Source organism: Rhinopithecus roxellana, chromosome 5, assembly GCF_007565055.1.
Source record: "Rhinopithecus roxellana isolate Shanxi Qingling chromosome 5, ASM756505v1, whole genome shotgun sequence".
NCBI classification, from domain to species: Eukaryota; Metazoa; Chordata; class Mammalia; order Primates; family Cercopithecidae; genus Rhinopithecus; species Rhinopithecus roxellana.
In genome coordinates, this window is record NC_044553.1 from 31,167,763 (window position 1) to 31,188,992 (window position 21,230).

Genomic DNA, 21,230 nt, shown 5'->3' on the forward strand with positions numbered 1-21,230 from the left:
CACCTCCTAGGAAGGCTTAATAAACATGGTTCCAGCCTCTCATTGACCCCTCCCCTATCACCAGTAACATAATCACAAGTTAAGTATAGTTTCCTCTGGACTCCCGTGATGTGTATGATCTCTGCACTTACTGACTCCAACTGTACTTATCCACTGAGAAGTATGTTTTCACCTCTAAACTGTGAGGGAAAGTTCTGCCACAGATTCTATACAACCAGTACTGGGACTGAAAATACAAAGCTGCTTAAGAAATGTTTTTAGTTTGCTGATGAAATACATTAGCCATTCTCAAACTTTTTGGTCTCAGGACACCTTTACACTGCTAAAAATGGTTGAGAACATCAATGAGCTTTTGTTTATGTGGATGATATATATGGTATATTTTTACCATTTTAGAAGTTTAAACTGAGAAATTTTTTAAAACATGCATCAATTCAAGAAAAGAAAAGTTAATAAATAACCCTTAGCATTTTTTGAAAATATCTGTGACTCCAGGGACTCTCTGAAAGGGTGTCAGGGACCACCCAGGGCCCCAGACCACAGCATAATGGTATTGTGGGTTGTTTCCTAAATTACAAAATGTATTTTCATTCACAAAATATTTGAGAAGGTTGATAGGCAAATGAAAAGATATAAAGGAAGGGAAGGGGGATACAACCTTAACCATAGCTAGAGAAAATAGCTGTGGACAGGGAGGCAAAGCTAAGGAAGAGTGGTGATAAAGTATAAACGTCACCAGTCTTGAGAAAAACAATAAAGAAACTAAAAGTAATTCTGCACCAACAAAACCAAAAACAGGAATGACACAGAAGGCCAAAAGTTTGAACGAAACCTTAAGTAAAAATTGATCTTTTGGGTAAGAAATGTACCACTTTAACATTCTGTTCCACACTACTCCCATCTTTTCATCTTTCTCAATCCTCATATGCTCTTTATTACACACCTCTTCTCCCTCTTTTGGATCTCTATTCTCTCTTGATTTGTAGTTATCAGCCAAAAAATGCTGCTCAAATGTTATGTGATTAGAGGGGCGAAAGCAACAGCTCTCGTGAAGCTGCATGATTGGAATTCAACTGATACATTTTTTAACATTCTATTAAAATATAAAAAATGTTAATGAGATTTTAAAATTAGAAATGCTGAAGTTATTTTTACATGCTGAAAATACATTAAAAATTACTGTTCTTAAAATATGCTGCATAAAGGCCAGGATTGGAAAGTAATTTGGATTTGGCTATTGTGCTAGGGTGGTAGAATTATAGATGACTTAAATTACTTCTTTAATTTTGTTATATCACTGTTCCTACAGCAACAAAAGCCACGGAAATATGACAATTAATTATCAATTTCCATATGCCTTTGGTCCTTTCTACAGACTTTTCAGGGATGTGCAAGTGGTTTGGATTTTGTTAAGTAGTCATGTGCACTGGGGTCAAAAGCTTAAAGTCTAGACTGGGGTAAACAAATTATAGACTAAACCAAATTGAGCCCACATACAGCTTCTGCATAGCCCTCAAGCTAAGAATGGCTTCTTACATTTTTAAAAGGTATAAAAACAAAACAAAATGAAAAAAGAATAATAGACAGAAGAAATTGTAAATAGTCTGCTAAACTGAAAATATTTACTGTCTGGACTTTTATTTTTAAAAGTCTCCCTTGCCAGGTGCAGTGATGCATGCCTGTAGTCACAGCTACTGGCGAGGCTGAGGCGGAAGGATCAGAGGATCATCTGAGCCCCTGAGTCCAAGGCCAGAGACTCTGAGATCTCTTTGGGGGGAAAAAAAAAAAAAAAACAAGCCCAGGTGTGGTGGCTCATGCCTGTAATCCCAGCACTTTGGGAGGCCAAGGCGGGTGAATCACCTGAGGTCTGGAGTTCGAGACCAGCGTGACCAACATGGAGAAACCCCATCTCTACCAAAAATACAAAATTAGCTGAGCGTGGTGGTGCACGCCTGGAATCCCAAATACTCAGGAGGCTGAGGCAGGAGAATCGCTTGAACTCGGGAGGCAGAGGCTGCGGTAAGCCAAGATCATGCCATTGCACTCCAGCCTGGGCAACAAGAGCAAAACTCTGTCTCAAAAACAACAATAACAGCAACAAAAAACAAACAAAAAAACCTCTGGACACAGTGGCTCATGCCTGTAATCCCAACACTTTGGGTGGTGACCAAGACAGGAGGATCTCTGAAGCTAGGAGTTGGAGACCAGCCTGACCAACACAATGAGACACCTCTATCAGTAATTTAAAAATTAGCCAGGCATGGTGACACAAGCCTGTAGTCCCAGCTACTTGGGAGGCTAAGATGGGTGGATCCCTTGAGTCCAGGAATTCAAGGCTGCAGTGAACTATGATGGTACCACTGCACTCCAGCCTGGGCAACAGAGTGAGACTTCTCTCTAAATAAAAATAAAAATAAATAAAATAAAATAAAATAGTTTGTCAGTGCCAGATATAAAGCATTTCAGCTTAGTGCCTGGCCCATAATATGTACTCAATAAAATGTTAGATACTATTGTGATATTATTGCTGTCTTCTATTATCATTAATGGTTATGTTCCTCGAATAATTTTTAAATCTCTAAACTGGTCTCATCACATTAACTATGAAGTGTCAGTGCCATTGTTTGCTCTTTGCATTCTTTTCATCCAGCTTTTTCTTTTTTTTTTTTTTTGGGGGGATCAAGTAAACAAATTTTATTAACTCCTTGAATTTTCCAGTTGACTCTTCCTTTACAATAGTAACAAGTTCTAACTAGTTATTTAAGTTTCTTCAAGGCCAAGTTTTATCATTGTTGCTAATACCCTTAGAGCTGAACTATTTCAGTCAATATCCACTAATTCCACTTCAAAAATGAGTTTTGCATTTGGTGGAATTTTGGCATCAGGCTGTCCTTTCTTTCCATAAGCCCATTCTGGTTCAATCTCCAGTCGAGCCTTTTCTCCTTTACTCATAGTCAAGAGGGCTTCATCCCATCCTCTGATAACTTTGCCTACTCCGACCTTAAAACTTAAAGGCTTGGCATTTTTCTTCTTCTTTGCACTTGTTTGAATATTAGTATCAAAAACAGTCCCATCTTGTAGTGTTCCTGTATACCAGCAATGAACAACATCTCCCTTTTTGGGAAAGTTGGTTTTATCTCCCTTTTTCAGAACAGATTTAGTATATTTTGGTGGACCCTCATCCAGGGTCTCTTCAGACTTGGTTTCTTTGGGTTTATCTTCATTAAGCTTCACATTTTTTACTTGCTCAGACACTTTACTTATACTTTCAGTACCCTTAAAACGCTTAGTTTCAAAAAGATGGTTATAGGCTGTAACCAAGTGGTCCTTGTTAGCTGTCTTGGCCACATTTTTAATGTTTCCTAATAATTTATGTTCTGCAAGAAACGAATCTGAACCGTGTTCCTGCAGAAACTTGATAATGTCCTTCTTGGGCAGCTGCTCACTGCGCAGCTGCTCCACGGTCCACGCCCGCTGTGGAACAGCCGCCGCCATCTTCCCCCGCTGCCTCCGCTTTACTCCATCCAGCTTTTTCATACATATCTTGATCTCTCCTTTCTTTTACTGTGGTAAAATACACATAACATAAAATTTTACCATTTTCCTCCTTCATTTTTGAAAGACATTTTCACTGGTTATAGAATTCTGGGTTGACAGAATGTTTTCCCATTTAAATATGTCACCCATTATCTTCTGGCTTGCAAGGTTTCTTTCTTTTCCTTCTTTGCTTTTTAATTTCGTTTTAGTTAACAAAAAAATTTGTTTTATTTTTTGAGACGGAGTCTCGCTCTGTCGCCCAGGCTGGAGTGCAGTGGCTCAGTCTTGGCTCACTGCATGCTCTGCCTTCCAGGTTCATGCCATTCTCCTGCCTCAGCCTCCCGAGTAGCTGGGACTACAGGCGCCCGCCACCATGCCCGGCTAATTTTTTTTGTATTTTTTAGTAGAGACGAGGTTTCACCATGTTAGCCAGGATGGTCTTGATCTCCTGATCTCGTGATCCGCCCGCCTCGGCCTCCCAAAGTGCTGGGATTACAGGCGTGAGCCACCGTGCCTGGCCATTTTTTTTTTTAAGAGAAGTTTTGGGTTCACAGCAGAATTGAGCAGAAAGTACAGAGTTCCCTTATACTCCCCTACCCCCTACATGAAACCCATCCCCCAACTATTGACATCCCACCCTACAGTGGTACATTTGTTATAATCAATACATTGATTAAGAACCTACGGTGACATATCATTATCACCCAAAGTCCATAGTTCACATTAGGGTTCACTCTTGATAGTGTACTTTCTCTGGGTTTTGAAAAGTGTACAATGATGTATATCCATCACTTTCATATTATATAGAATAGTTTTACTGCCCTAAAAATCCTCTTTGCTCTACGTAAGTTCCCTCCTTCTTTCCTAACCCTTGAAAACCAGTGATCATTACTGTCTCAATAGTTTTGCCTTCTCCAGAATGTCATATAGTTGAAATTATACAGTATATAACCTGATTGGTTTCTTTCACTTTGTAAAATGCCTTTAAGTTTCCTCCATGTCTTTTCATGGCTTGATAACACAGTTATTTTTAGTGCTAAGTGGACCATGGTTTATTTATTTATTCACCTTCTTGTAATTATTTATTGTAAATTTTTAGTTTGTAATTTTTTGTATTTATTCACCTTCTTGTAAATAACCTTCTTTCTTCTGAAGAACATTTTGGTTGTTTCCAAGTTTTGACAATTATGGATAAAGCTGTTATAAACATCCACATGCAGTTTTTGTTTTTTTAGAGACAGGGTCTTGCTATGTTGCCCAGGCTGGAGCACAGTAGCTATTCACAGGCATTTATAGCATACGACAGCCTCAAACTCCTGGGCTGAAGCAATCCGTCTGCCTCAACCTCCTGAGTAGCTGGGACTGCAGGACCACATCACCATGCCCAGCTATGTACAGGCTTTTGTGTGGATATAAGTTTTCAGTTCATTGGGGTAAATACCAAGGAGTGTGACTGCTAGATTATATAGTAAGAGTATGTCCAGTTTTGTAAGAAACTGCTTGCAAGGTTTCGAGAAGTCTACTTTTCGTAGGACTTCATATATTTCACAACTGCAGTACAGACAGTCCTCAATTTACTACCATTCAACACAGTAAATCATTGATACAATCCTCTGGCAACTACTTTCCATTACCTCTCTTAACACAGAAAAAGTGTGGACCATCTCTACTTTTCCATTATAATCCATCTCTAGCTTCAATATTTTTTCATCGTTCTAGTTACTGCTAACCTTGAAACTCTCAAGGGTTAGCATTTTCTAATCCCTTTAATGAAGCCATGCTCTAGCACTTCCTTGCCCTGTGATCTTCCTCAGATTACTGAATCTCTCTAAACTTGTTTCCTCATTTGCATAATGAGATAATAGTGTGAGAAATTAAATAACAAAATGTATTATCTTTGAAAAGTGCTTGCCTATTATTGTACTTTTCTATCACTAATAGCTGATTAAATATTACATTTATAACCAATTTTATAAAGACTCAGATATCTCTCCCCCAGTTAAGCATATAACTCTGTTATAATGCTACTTCCAAATGAAAACCAAATTAAACTTAAGAAAACCACTTCCATTTAATTAAAATGCCTTTTCCAGAAATTCAACCTGCTGTAAATATGTTCTCCTATGAACTACAAAATCTTTCCTTTCTTAACTCTGTTTACATATATATGTAACATACATATGTGTGTGCTTCTATATATATGAGCCTGATGACTCGTGACTGCCCCTGCACATCTGGCCTTCCATCTGCAACAGGGACAGTGGCAGATACAATGCTTAGCTAATTTTTTATTGAACAGACTCCATTACTCACTCATATATTTCACTGACTCTGAAAGAACCAAGCAAATGATCTGATGGTTTTGGTAATTAAAAAACTTCCTGCCAGCATGCATTTTCAGCAATTGTCAAAGGTATTCCAGGGTGATAAATTGCTCCTGCAAGGGCCTGATCAATTTATTTCTCTTGATCATCAGGTTCAAGGGACTTCTTGTCTATAAAACAACGTCCCTAAGAATATTTTAATGCAGCTGCTAGCAGTATCCTTGGAAGGCTGACTGGGTATGCATTCCTTCATAACAGTAAGTCTCAGGCTGAAAAAGGACTCATAACTTTCTCTCAACTCCAAAAATATTTAAAGTTGTTCTTAATCACCCATTCGGAACCCTTTGAAGAAGTAGAGCAATCAGCGTCTTGTTTCTAATCTCTACAAAAGAAATAGATGCTAATTCTAGTACTCTCTCCATTCTTAGTCATTTGAGGTACACAAAGGAGCTAGGGAATATTGGTTGGTGACAGTCACCAATCAAAAGTCAACACGAGGAAAACTATATGCCAAAGGGTTCATTCTCATGCCTCAGCCTCCTGGGTAGCTGGGACTACAGGTGCCCGCCACCAAGTCCGGCTGATTTTTTGTATTTTTAGTAGAGACAGGGTTTCACTGTGTTAGCCAGGATGGTCTCGATCTCCTGACCTTGTGATCTGCCCGCCTCGGCCTCCTAAAGTGCTGGGATTACAGGAATGAGCCACTGCACCTGGCCGAATACTTCTCTCTTTCCATATAAAAATGTCAGAAGTCCCTGGAGATAGAAGTATACCTTATTTTGTATTTCAAAGTTGTGCTATAATGCTTATTTTAAGTGCACAGGAATTATAATGAACTTATACTAGAAGTTTTATTTTAAAATTCCTGTTATATGGTTTTAGAAATCATTTTAAGAGAATAAAAGCCTGAAGGGACTATTAAGAGCTCCGTATATTATTTATGTACTATTTCTAAATTCATAATTTAGTCTAATTTTTAAAAAATACTGAAACAAAAATATAATAACAAGGAAAGCCCTTATCTGGCACTGCACCTTCACTGATTTTTTCTTTTTTTTTTAAGAGGGAGTCCCGCTCTGTCGCCCAGGCTGGAGTGCAGTGGCGCGATCTCGGCTCACTGCAACCTCCGCCTACCGGGTTCACGCCATTCTCCTGCCTCCGCCTCCCAAGTAGGTGGGACTACAGGCGCCCACCACCAAGCCCGGCTAATTTTTTGTATTTTTAATAGAGACAGTGTTTCACCGTGTTAGCCAGGATGGTCACAATCTCCTGAACTCGTGATCTGCCCACCTCGGCCTCCCAAAGTGCTGGGATTACAGGCGTAAGCGACCGCGCCTGGCCTGTATTTTTAGTAGAGATGGGGTTTCACCATATTGGCCAGGCTGGTCTTGAACTCCTGACCTTGTGATCCACCCGCCTCAGCCTCCCAAAGTGCTGGGATTACAGGCATGAGGCACCGCGCTCGGCCACCTTCACTGATTTTTCCCTTTCATATTTTTATTTATAAGTCGTCTATTAAAATGAAAATGTTTCAGAGATAAGCTTCATTAGTGAATACCTTTGTATTTAGCCAGATGAAAAGGGGGGTCTTATAGGAATGGGTCTATATAAAACCTCTCTTTAACTTTTGCCCTTCTATCTGCAGCTGTCCCAGAGAAGATCAAAGCGTACCAAATTTGCAGGATTCTCCCTCACAAACAGGGTATGACTATATCCCCAAAAACAGCTCTTGACAAGCTCTATGCCACTTATACCAAATAGGGTGACCCTGCCTTCCCGATAGGAACAAAAAATGAACTTCCAAAAGAAACAATCTGCATCGTAGAGTTATGCTCCCTTCTCATTTCGCATCACTAAGTCCACTGCCTGATTCTACTGCTTGTCTTGGAAACATGGACTTTGAAGTCAGAAAATCTCACTTTAATTCCCAATCCTGTTACTTACCAGCTTTGTTTTTCAAGTTTTCATTTTTGTGGGTACACAGTAGTGTATATATTTATGGGGCACATAAGATACTTGATACCTCTCATGAGGTACATGATACGAGCATGAAATGTGTAATAATCATATTATGGTAAATGGGGTATTCATCCCCTCTGGCATTTATCCTTTGTGTTACAAACAATCCAATTACATACTCCTTTAGTTATTTTTAAATGTACAGTTAAAATATTATTGACCATAGCCACTCTGTTGTGCTATCAAATACTAGGTCTTATTCATTCTTTCTAACAACTTTTTGTGCCCATTAACCATTCCCACTTCCCCTCCTCCCCACTTCTACCTTTCCCAGCTTCTGGTAATCATCTTACTAGCTTTTTGACCTTGAGTAAGTCACTTATATTCTCTGATCATCAATTTCTTTGTTTTTAAAAATGGGAATCATGATACCCTTGCAGATAAGTGACACAGGGTCTGAACTGGATAAAACAGCATGATATATGTGAACTTTGTGTAACCATGAAATATTAAACAAACGCCAGATTTATCAACATGTAAGAACAAAGTATACTGAGAATTTAGAAGACAAAATTAAACATGAATCTAGAAAGGGTAAATATATAATGGATGGCATCTCTGTCTGTAAGTCATCCACCATAAAAAGACCATTTGAGTTCCTCTATCCCAAGTCCCATAAGGTAATTAGGTATTTCAGAAAAAAAAAAATGACATATATAAAGACATAACCTAATGGTACCAAAATTCATATCAAGAATGTATTAACAGAAGACAGTAGTATACACAGATTTTTTTAGAAAGAAGGAGAGGGTTGCAAGAAGAATTTGGCAGTATTCACCCAACGGTGTCCAAGGAAAATGGATACTGACTCAGCAGGCATTACAATTTTGAGACAAATGTTCTGTACTATAAAGCAAACTTAATGTATCAGTCCTCACTAAGGTATAATGAAATCTCCTTCAAAACTACTGCTTTCTTTATTCTGAGTCTGTGTTCACCATGCCACTTTTTGATTACTAATTGGATCAGCAAGAATAAAAACCAGACCTAAACTGATGTGATCTCCACAAGGACACCATGAGGTCCTGTAGGTAGAAGGCCAGCATTTCTTCTGACTTCACTATTGACACCTCTTTCCAGCTTCAACATTAGCTATTTTTATTGTGAAGGCACTTTGCAAATTTATCAAGAGCCATACAGTTGTTCTCATTTTTTTGACTCTATACTTCTGCTTCCAGGTTATAATGCCAATGTGAAAGAATATGTTTACAAAGTTGAAAATCACAGAATTATATATACTTTAAAAAAGAAAGAAACCTGATCATTGTAGTACCCTTACTCCATGAATATTTCATAATACTTTAAAATAATGATTTATATAGTAGGGGCCACAAACTCAAACACCTACAGGATCAGGAAAGAAGCAATAAAGAGAAAAGTAGACTCACTTAAGAGATAATAGAGAATGACGAAGACTGTGGCCAACTACTAGCTCACAAGGGCAGCCACTACTCAGCTCTGGTCATTTATTGCCACAGAGGAATGTGCACCCAAAGTTGTTAAATCTTCTGATTATTCAAGAGAAGCTACAAGTCAGGAACTCTTCCTGAAATATCTTTACTTTCAAACACTGGCAATTAATTCACTTTTTAAAAAAAACTGAGTGAGCTAACATTATGAAGACCAAACAAAACATTTCTATAGCCTGATTTGGCCTGGAGTCTACCAGTTTGAACTCTGTTCTGCAACTCTGAAAAATGCTTATGAGTCAAATTATATAAATACAATATACTCTTCTCATAAACAGATACATAAAAACTATCTACATGAGTTACATGTAATACATGTAATAAGCCAGTAATAAATTCTGTTAACACCAACTTTCATCTCCATAAAAACAGTAGTTACCTGCACTACTCGGACATATATGTCACATTGCATTTTATTCTTTTAATCTGGGATTGACTTGCAAAATAAACAACATATGCTATACTTTTAAATATATTTGAGCTGGAAATGTGTTTCCTTCTAGTAAAGAAAACTATAAATAATGTTCAGATCTTTAATAACATTTTGAGTCAATCATACATAGGGGTGATATTATATGAAACTACAGATACCTGTATATAAAATAATAAAAACTAAGACTGGGTTGAGATGATAGACTTTATGCACATATCTGAACCCCTTTTCCTCCTAAATCCAGTAAAATGAAATACTTAAAAGAATAAATTCAAAATTTCAGTGAAAGCAAGGAAGAGTGCTAAGCAGCTCACAGATTTTGTGGATTTCTCAAAGGAAAGAAAGCATGTGGAATCAGATCAGAGAAACAAGATCAGAGGAAATCTGAGTTCTAAACATTTGTAGGAAAAAACTGCTAGGTGCAGTTTTTACCTAGATAAAACTGCTAGGTAGGTGCAGTTTCAGCAGCTGCAAACTTAGAGTCAATTGAATAAGAAGCAGATGCAAATTCTGAGGCAATCATCAGGATAAGAAAGCATCCCGGGTACAACAAGGCAGGTCCTTTCTTTCTCTGGATTATGCTAATAAGCAGCTGACTGATCAAAGCAGCTAATGTGAGCACTGGAGTCCAATCTATTGCTTGTTAATAATTCAGGTCCTGTCCTATCACCCCTATTTGATTGCCAGCCTTCCTCAAAATGACAGTTGCTCAGATGTATGCTAACCAGGGGAAGGAGTGCAATAAGGAAGAAGAGGAAGGATGATTTCTTAGGGGAGATGGAATAATGTTTCAGAATATATATATACACAAGTATATATATAATATATATACAACTACATATAATATATAATATATACACAACTACATATAATATATATACAACTATATATGATATATATAAACTATATATTATATCTATATATAGGGTTTTTTTGTTTGTTTGTTTGTTTGTTTTTCAAAGAGACAGGGTCTGGCTGTCTCACTCTTTGCCCAGGCTGGAAGGCAGTGATACAATCATAGCTCACTGTAACTTTGAAATCCTGGGCTCAAGTGATCCCCCTACCTCAGCCTCTGGGGCAGCTGAGACTAAGGATGCCACCACACCCAGCTCCAAATATATTTCTTTGACTTTAACAATTGGCAGAGCCTGCACCCTGACTACAGGGCTACAACAGCCAGAGAAAGGGTACATTTTGAAAACTGTCACAAAAGCATCTGAAGATGTCAAGTAGACATGTTGTTGCCAGCATAATACACTTTCATTAACTGGCTAAAGGGTTAAAGAAGGAACCAGTTGCCTGCAACAGGTTAGGGTTGGGAGAGAGGGAGAAGGGTCAGCACTATCTCCTTTATGCCTCTCCCTCCCCAGTGCTGGTTACCAATCTTTTCTGTCTGCATCATTCCTCCCTTGGGCTCAGAAAACAGAATTCTTGGATCCTCAAAGCAACTTTATGTAACCTTACAAAATTTATTAAAGTGTGAATGCACAGGCTGGATGCAGTGGCTCACACCATTAATCCCAGCACTTAGGGAGTCTGAGGCAGGTGGATTACCTGAGGTCAGGAGTTCGAGACCAGCCTGGCCAACATGGTAAAACACCGCCTCTACTGAAAATACAAAAAGTAGCCGGGCATGGTGGCATGTGCCTGTAATCCCAGCTACTCAAGGGGTGGGGGGTGGCGGGGGGTGGGCAGGGGCTGAGGCAGGAGAATCACTTGAACCCAGGAGGCAGAGGTTGCAGTGAGCCAAGATCACACCACTGTACTCCACCCTGGGCGACAGAACAAGACTCTGTCATTAAAAAAAAAAAAAAAAAAGTGTGAACGCACCCATCCAGGAGGAAGAGATAGCTAAAATGTATTTTGTCTTTACCCAGTCAATTTGCCTTCACTGCCCTCTAATGAAAGTTCTCTTTGGACTGTCCAGTTTCCCAGGACTTTCGTGATTCAGAAGTGAGAGAACGAGTCGTAGAGAAAGGCAGGACTGAAGAGCTGAGAAGAAAGAAGAAAAGATTCCTGCTTGCTCTGTTTCTGAACTCACCTTTGTAGAGAATCTGAATAATGGGCAAGGAGTTGAGAAAAATGAGAGAATAAGTCAAAAAGACTAAGTCTGCCCATCTAATAAAGAGTTGGGGAGGAAAAGATGAACGGGAAAAAAATCAGATTGGGGTGGCACAAAGACCTCAGGCTGAGCATTTTTGGGGTTTCTGAGCTGTGCTGCAATGAAAGAATCGGAGGGTGGATAGAGAGACGGTGAGAAGCATTGCTATGGGTTACAACTTAGATGCTATTTAACAATCTTTGAGAAAAGCACATCAAGACTGAGATTCCTTTTAAATTCCTTCTGGATGCTGGACTGTGCTGCTTTGTATGCAATTCTGCAGGGATGGCCCACCTGGCCCTCAGCATTTATGAAGGCTAAGGCCTTAGAGGGGCCAAAGGAGGTTGAAGGGAAAGTGATATAAATAGAATCAGGGGACCTAGCAGCAGTGTGTACTTCCTTTGTCCAAGATACTTATAATCTAAATTAAAAGGAATTTCTAAATAAAACAGCAGTTTTCAATCACCGATAAATCTTCTTCCCTTGCTCTCAAAAACACACAGCCTTTAAAGCTTTGCTTTGAGGAATTAGAGCAAGGAATAAAAACTAGTAAATCTGGATTACATTTCTTTCTTTTTTTTTTTTTTTTTTTTTTGCCAATGTTCTTTACAGGGAGAAACATTTCAAAGAGTAATGAAGCTTGCTAGGGGAAGTGATTGAGGAGGATACATATATTCCAGTAGTTCTCTTCTAATTTAAAATCAAACTATGAGGAAGAAATTAAGGAAGTAATTATGAAAACCTCTGTACTTAAACTTCTTTAATAGCCCCCAGGTAACTCCATGGCAAGGCCTACCTGAGCCAAATTTCAAAGCAGACCAAGTTAGTCTGTAAAGGCTATAAAGTGTTTTCCCTTCTGGGTATATTGTACTGTACAAGGACAAAGACATCTTTAAAAGAATGTTCAGCCTTCACTAGTAAATGGAAAATACATTTTAAGGCAGATTTTAAGGGTCTTTCTGGGGCTCTAAAAATCCAGAACATAACTGTGGTCTCTTCCTCTGACCACTACAAGGCCAACTTTAGTTAATACTCTCTATTATTTCAGCACAGATTTCCCATTTACCACTTCTACATCATTTTGCCTCTATATTCAATCACTTTCTTGGCCCCTATACTCACTTTTCTATGAACTTGTCTTTTTTTCATTTCCTATCCTACCATTTCACTGTACTGAATATTACCTCAATTTATCACAGCATTTACTTCTCTTTTTAAAATTCCAATTCAAACTCAAACCTAAAGCAGGAAATCTTCATAAACTAGGCAGTCAAAATCTTAGATTCAACCAGATCCCCCAATGGGATTCAAAAGGTATAATACAGAGCTTTGTATTGAATCTGTCCTCTAAGATTTTCCCTTTTTTTTTTTAAATAAAGGCAGGGTCTTGCTCTATCACCCAGGCTGGGGTGCAGTGGCACAATCACTGCTCACTGCAGCTTAGACCTCTTGTGCTCAAATGATCCACCCACCTCAGCCTCCTAAGTAACTGGGACTACAGGTTCATCCCACCATGCTAATTTTTTTAAACTTTTTATTTTATTTTATTAAATTTAACTTTTATGTTTTAGACAGGGTCTTGCTCTGTCACCCAGACCAGAGTGCAATGGTGTGATCACAGCTCACTGCAGCCTCGATCTCCTGGGTTCAAGCAATCCTCCCACCTCTGCCTCCTAAGTAGCTGGGACTACAGGTATGCACCACCACACCAAGTTAATTTTTTTTTTATTTTTTGTAGAGACAGGGTCTTAACATGCTGCCCAAGCTGGTGTCAAACTCCTGCTGGGCTCAAGCAATCCTCCCACCTCGGCCTTCCAAAGTACTGGGATTACAGATGTGTGCCACTGCACCTGGCCACTAAAAATATTTTTAAAATCACACTCGGCCGGGCGCGGTGGCTCAAGCCTGTAATCCCAGCACTTTGGGAGGCCGAGACGGGCGGATCACGAGGTCAGTTCACCATCCTGGTGAACACGGTGAAACCCCGTCTCTACTAAAAAATACAAAAACTAGCCAGGCGAGGTGGCGGCACCTGTAGTCCCAGCTACTCGGGAGGCTGAGGCAGGAGAATGGCGTAAACCCAGGAGGCGGAGCTTGCAGTGAGCTGAGATCCAGCCACTGCACTCCAGCCTGGGCGACAGAGCAAGACTCCGTCTCAAAAAAAAAAAAAAAAAAAAAAAAACACACACTCATTAATTAATTACCATTTATAAGATAACAGCACCTTTCCTCTAAAATGGCTTACCAATCTTCCCAAGATCCATGTAACGGGAGGTAAACAAGGCTACTGACTTCGGGACATACAGTGACACTACCCACCATAACTTAACTGGTTCCATTCTAGGTTTTTTTTTCTTTCTTCTTTCCAAAGTTTCAACTTTATTTTAGGCAATCTGGTGCTTAAAATTCCCCAAGCTTAAAGTTTCTCTGGCCTTTTGGAATAAAATATCCCTAAGAGGGATATTTTAAACCCTTATTTTTATTTGCCATGAATAAGTTTCAGATCCTTTCATCAGAGCAGGTTCTGATAATAAAGGAGAGAGAAGGCAGTTTATTCATTAGCTGTGGTTCCATCTCCTAGAAGGATTCTGAAAGGTGCATGATAGAAAAGCTGAAATCATAGAGACTGTCTACTTCTTTTTTTTTTTTTTTTTTTTTTTTTTTTTTTTTTTTAAGTTTAAGGCACTGTGTGAGGACAAAAGCACCTAACCCAGTCCTGGGTTCTGCCAGAACACAAAGCTCCATGAGCATAGGGATCTTTGCCTCTTTTATTCATTACTATCTCCAGCACCTAGAACGGTACCTAACATATAGTAAGTGGTAAAAAAATACATACAGAATAAATGACTGAGCATCTCAGAGGAAGTAACCAACTAAAGAAGACAGAATATATTTCAAGGGAATAGAATGTGCAAAAGCATAATAAGCAATAAACAGCATGGTCCCAGAGATGTACAGATAGTTCAATATGACTGGAGCATAGAACACCTGTCAGGGAATGTCAAGACCTACAATTCTGAACAGGCACAGAGGAGCAAGTTCACAGGAGGACCTACAAACCATACTAAGGAGTTTGGGCTTTATCCTGACAATAATGGAACATTAAAGGATCCCAAGAAGAATGGCAGGGGCATACTGAGTTTTAGAAAGATCTCTCTGGAATCACTTTGCCAGAAATAGGAATGAATAGGAAAGAACTGTCTAGAGGCAGGAAGATTAGGTAAGAGGCCACTGGAGCTCAGGCAAAACTAATGAGGGCCTGAAATAAGACAGTGGCACAGGAAATGGAGAAAGGCCAGATTTAAGAGAGATTTCGAAGACAGAGCTGACAAAACATGATAAAAGATTAATGTATAGGAGGGATAGAAGAAGAATTATAGAATAAGTACTAGATTTGGCTTGGGTAACTAGAAGGATAAGGAAGAATTCCCCAAAAGTAGGGATTATTGGGAAGAGTGGCTTTAGAAGATGGGGTGATGAGTTCAATTTGAACATGCTGAATTAGATTGAACCCAAGTAGAGATATGTAGCAGGAAATTGGGTATACATAGCTTGTGCTTAGGAACACAGCCTGAACTCAATCAACTTATAAATTTAGTAGTCATCAGTGTTTAAGTGGTAGTAGAAATTGAGGCCACAGGTAAAATCAATCAGAAAGAAAACACAGAGTGAGAAATGAGAAGTTCAAGTATAACCCCCTGAAGGAAGGAAAAAAGAACCTGCAAAGAATTCAAAGATGCAGGAAAAGAATGAAGGGAAAAAGAGTAGTAATTACGCTGATTTAGAGGAAACTATCAAAAAGAAGTGCTTAACAATGTCAAATATTGCAAAAAGCTCACTTAGTATAAGGGCTGATGAAGCATCTCTAAGGACATTAACTAGGTATTTGGGGCGGGGGTGGGAGGGGGAGTCAGCTTTCAGTGGATGTGAAGTGAATAAATGCCAAGGAGGTGAAAACAGCAAGATATTTTTCAAGGAGATTGGCTATGGAAGAAAAGAAGGAGAAGAGAATTAAAGGATTTTTATGAAGTGGGAAAGGCCATTTAAAAAGTATTGCCATATTAGTGCTGAAATCTTGATCTGCTTTCAGTCTTCAATCCAATGATCACTGGTCTAAATGTAGCAAGATTTAAGACCTGTAGTCCCCAATGAGTAGACAGAGTCTAATCACCATGTCTCTCAAGCTCGAGTTTTCTCTCAAGCTTGACCCTTTCTCTCTAGTTTTCTAGATCTTTCATGGGTATCTCCAGGCTTTAAAGGGGAAACAAAAAAAACCTCCTTATATGACAGTTGAAATAGTCTATTCAGGCCGGGGCGGTGGCTCACACCTTTAATCCCAGCACTTTGGGAGGCTGAGGCAAATGGATCACGTGAGGTCAAGAGTTCGAGACCAGCCTGGCCAACATGGCAAAACTGTGTCTCTACTAAAATACAAAAATTAGCCGGGCATGGTAGCATGTGCCTGTAGTCCCAGCTACCTGGGAGGGTGAGGCAGGAGAATCACTTGAACCCGAGAGGCGGAGGCTGCAGTGAGCCAAGATCGCACCACTGCACTCCAGCCTGGGCAACAAAGGGAGACTCAAAAAAACAAAAACAAAAAAAGAAAAGAAAGAAATAGTATAGTCATATTTTTCACTTTAACACATAAAATATATTTATTCAAATCACATTCCTAAATTATAGTGACGTGTAAGTAAAAGCTTTAGTAAAAAATAAAAATTTCATTAACAAAACGTAAAAAACCTTGAAATACTCAGACATTATTTTAACCAAATGTAAGGTATTTACTTAAGGAAAGAGACAAACTGTTAATGGTAAAAGAAGGCATAAATAAATTAAAAGCTATACTTCAAGTAGATAAGACTAAGTATAGAAAAGATAATAGGCTGGGCATGGTGGTTCACATCCGTAATCCCAGCACTTTGGGAGGCCAAGGCAGGCAGATCACTTGAGGTCAGGAGTTTGAGACCAGCCTGGGCAACGTGGCAAAACCTTGTCTCTACGAAAAATACAAAAAAAATTAGCCAGACATGGTGGTGCACGCCTATAGTCCCAGGTGCACTTGTGTGGCTGTACTGTGGGGGCTGAGGCAAGAGGATTGCTTGAACCTGGGAGGCAGAGGGTGCAGTAAGCAGAGACCGCGCCAGCCTGAGCAACAGAGACCCTGCTTCAAACAAAACAAAAGATAATGGCCAAGCATGGTGGCTCACACCTGTAATTCCAGCAGTTTGGGAGGCCGAGGTGGGCAGATCACGAGGTCAGGAGATCGAGACCGTCCTGTCTAACACGGTGAAATCCCGTCTCTACTAAAAATACAAAAACAAAATTAGCCGGGTGTGGTGGCAGGTGCCTGTAGTCCCAGCTACTCGGATGGTTGAGACAGGAGAATGGCATGAACCTGGGAGGCAGAGCTTGCAGTGAGCTGAGATCACGCCACTGCACTCCATCCCAAAAAAAAGAAAAAAAAAAGATAAAACCTCTAATTTAATAATAAGTTTAATTTAATAACAATTAAAAGTCTTTCATATTTTCAGTGATTACAAGCCTGATAAATACAGAAAATAAGATGGCAAGAATCATTTTATGTCTATCATAATGTGAACATTAATCAAAATGATATGGCAGGCCGGGCACGGTGGCTCATGTCTGTAATGTCAGCACTTTGGGAGGCTGAGGCGGGTGATTACCTGAGGTCAGGAGTTTGAGACCAGCCTGGCCAACATGGTGAAACCTCATCTCTACCAAAAATACAAAAATTAGCCAGGCGTAGTGGCAGGCACCAGTAATCCCAGCTACTCTGGAGGCTGAGACAGGAGAATCACTTGAGTCCGGGAGGCAGAGGTTGCGGTGAGCCGAGATCACGCCATTGCACTCCAGGCAGGTGACAAGAGTGAAACTCCATCTCAAAAAAAAAAAAAGTGATATGGCATAGGGTCAAAGAAAAGTGACCCTCAAGGAATATGACAGACAAGTGTATTTGGTACTATTTTAGTATATAAACAAGCTGGAAATCAATAGCAACTCAATGTTGGGCAAAGAAATGACCACTTGGGAATTGTTGGGATAACTGAATATTAGTACAGAAAATTTATTTGTATACCTATCTTGCTTCATATACCTATGTATATGTAGGATTAAATAGTTTTTTCAAATAAAGAAACCAGAAAATCATCTTTTATAAAAAGCAACACGTTGAGAAAACTGACCAAAGTTTCGTGTCCAAAAATGTAAAAGAAAACAGACATGCAATTATATAAGGGCGACACCTAAAATTCACTCATAAGTGGTCAAAGAGAGAAAAAGATAAATTTTGGAAAAGAAAATACAAATGGGAATCATCTGAGAAAATACAGTGTTAGAAATTAAAGAAATGCTAACTAAAATAGCTTTAAAGTACTACTGCTTAACTAGCAAGATGTAAATTACAAAATCTGAGGTTGACGAGGCTATATTTCTACTTAGTGATATTATTTTTTTGATACAATCTTCCTGAAAAATAATCAAGATTATGTAATAAGTACTATAAAATTGTTCATATCTTTTGTTTGTTTTGTTTGTTTTTTGAGACAGAGTTTTGCTGGAGCGCAGTGGCACGATCTTGGCTCACTGCAACCTCTTCCTCCTGGGTTCTAGCAATTCTCCTGCTTCAGCCTCCCAAGCAGCTGGGATTATAAGCGCTCACCACCATGCCTGGCTATTTTTTGTATTTTTACTATAGACGGGGTTTCACCATGTTGGTCAGACTGGTCCCGAACTCCCGACTTCAGGTGATCCACCCGCCTCGGCCTCCCAAAGTGCTGGGATTACAGATGTGAGCCACTGTGCCCAGCTGTTCATTATCTTTTGACCCAATAATTCTACCTGGTATTATAAGGAATGTAAGGAAATATTCAGTACCCTCAAAATAAAAGAAGGAAGGAAAAAAAGAGGTAGGAAAGGAAGGAGGAGGAAGAAAAATAAAGATGTTCTTGTCGTTGGTGGCTCACACCTGTAATCCCAGCACTTTGAGAGGCCGAGGTGGGCGGATCACGAGGTCAGGAGATTGAGACCATCCTGGCTAACATGGTGAAACCCCTCTCAACTAAAAATAAAAAAAACTAGCCGTGCATGGTGGCAGGCACCCTTAGTCCCAGCTACTCTGGAGGCTGAGGCAGGAGAATGGCTTGAACCCGGGAGGCAGAGTTTGCGGTGCACCAAGATTGCGCCATTGCACTCCAGCCTGCGTGACGGACCAAGACTCTGTTCTTAGACGTGCTATTTGAAACAGTGAAAAACTAGAAATCATCCAAGTATCCCTCAGAAAAAGAATGGTTATAAAAATTAGGATATATGAATAAGACAGACTTCAAAACAATTAAGAACATATCCAGAAGCCAGGTGTGGTGGATTGAGGAGAAGGGGATGGAGAGATCACTTGAGCCCAGGAGTTCCAGACCAGCCTGGGCAACATAGTGAGATCTCATCTCAAACAACAAAAATCCAGTGACAAACAAGAACAATTAATTTGGAAAAATGTAAATAAAGTTTTGTTTTTATTGTATTGTAGTCCTTTTTTCTTTGAAGTTACTTAAGTTTGTGAAAAGGGTGTTTTCTTAGGTTGTCAATATGAATGTTGTGTGAGTCAAAATCAAAACCTTACTACAATTAGTAAAGAATAACTAGTTGGGCATTGTGGTTCATGCCTATAATCCCAGCTACTCAGGACACTGAGGCGGGAACATTGCTTGAGCCCTGGCGTTCGAGGCTGCAGTGGGCTAGGACCATGTCACAGCACTCCAGCCTGGGCAACAGGGTGAGACCCCATCTCTTAAAAATAATAATAATAATAACAATTTACTATTTCATCCTCGTCTATGGGTCTTTCATTCTATCAGAGAAGAACAGGAAATAGATCTGACATGACTGATTTTCAGAGTCATTCTGATTATTACTATAGTACCTTCTGCTCTTATATGTAATACCAAGCTAAATGTTAGATGATTTATTCCACTTTCTTCATAATGCTGAGGTTAAGCTGATTTTAAAATTCCTTTGCTTTACCTTGGGAACTATGGAATTGAGGCTAAAGCCTCAGATGCAATTTCTGAGATCATGAAATTCTTAGGCACGAGAAGGGTGGCCTGATGAATACTAACTACTGTGATTTGACATTCAGACAAAATAAAAACTCTGATTTCTGAAGAAGAAAAGAAGACTAAGAAGATAATAAAAATCAGTTTTTTCTCATCAGTCTTCCAAATTCCAACATCATTGTTATGACATCTTGTGGCATTTTTCATGTGTCAATGATCACTGAATACAGCACTCATCACCAATCTTGCCACAGTAGTCCTCCTTTTACTGTCATGTAGAATTCACTCTGCTACCCTGCCACCACTGACTGCAGGGAAGCACATTAACAGGGAAGCCCAGGACATCTTAGCCTTTTCTGAGTCTATCTGAAAGCAAGAAAAAGCTTTTTAAAACGTAAGTAGTCTTATCGGTAAATTCTATAAATTACCTTCCACTTGAAGAAATTCCCACGATGGTATCAAAAAGAACAATATAAGTGAAATCAGCTACTGCAATGATTCTGCTGGACAAATGTATCATGAGTACACCAAAGTCTCATTAAAAATTCACCTCTCTGAGGCCAGATGCGGTGGCTCACGCCTGCAATTCCAGCACTTTGGGAGGTCAGGGCGGGCGGATCACGAGGTCAGGAGATTGAGACCTTCCTGGCTAACGGTGAAACCCTGTCTCTACTAAAAATATAAAAAATTAGCCGGGCGTGGTGGCAGCCTGTAGTCCCAGTTACTTGGAAGGCTGAGGCAGGAGAATGGCGTGAATCCGGGAGGCAGAGGTTGCGGTGAGCTGAGATCGCGCTACTGCACTCCAGCCTGAGAGACAAAGGGAGACTCTGTCTCAAAAAAAAAAAAAAAAAAAAAAAAAAAAAAAAAAAAATTCACCTCTCTGAACCTCCTCCCAAGAAATAATCAGTACCAGCATCATTTTCTCCTTTTCTCTTATATATGTTACCACATTAAAATGACACAATCCAGCTTGGTGAATAAAAAAGGATTCAAGAAATATGGCTCCAACTGACAGCTTTGAAATTCAGGCACTTCAAAGTGTTTGAGATAATGGCATTTCCCTATGACAGGTGCTACTTTCCACAGATTTAACCTTCTTCTTTGCCACAGTAATTACTTGAGATCAAACTTCATTTTTAGAAAAAGCTAAAATGCATGAATCTTTACAAAATACAATAAATCTTTAAAATAATCTAAGTTTGTACGTGATCTGTTATGCCAGTTTTACAGACTATGAGTATCATGCAGTTCCTAATAAAATGTGAGCATCTAAAA

The 21,230-nt window shown here is 39.4% G+C and overlaps 2 protein-coding genes across 9 annotated transcripts in view; both read right to left on the reverse strand.

The window, feature by feature from the left end:
* The window catches only part of FRMD5 (FERM domain containing 5), a 337,862-nt gene that overhangs the window by 248,602 nt on the left and 68,030 nt on the right, over window positions 1-21,230 (reverse strand). The window lies entirely within an intron of this gene.
* On the reverse strand, window positions 2,680-3,523 carry LOC115897665 (peptidyl-prolyl cis-trans isomerase FKBP3). Its single transcript, XM_030931286.1, has one exon. It carries the CDS (start codon window positions 3,493-3,495, stop codon window positions 2,821-2,823), a length of 675 nt encoding a protein of 224 aa, XP_030787146.1. The 5' UTR covers window positions 3,496-3,523; the 3' UTR covers window positions 2,680-2,820.

Bases quoted from the DNA above. Each gene is read 5' to 3' on its own strand.
- LOC115897665 (XM_030931286.1), bottom strand. From the start codon at position 3,495: ATGGCGGCGGCTGTTCCACAGCGGGCGTGGACCGTGGAGCAGCTGCGC.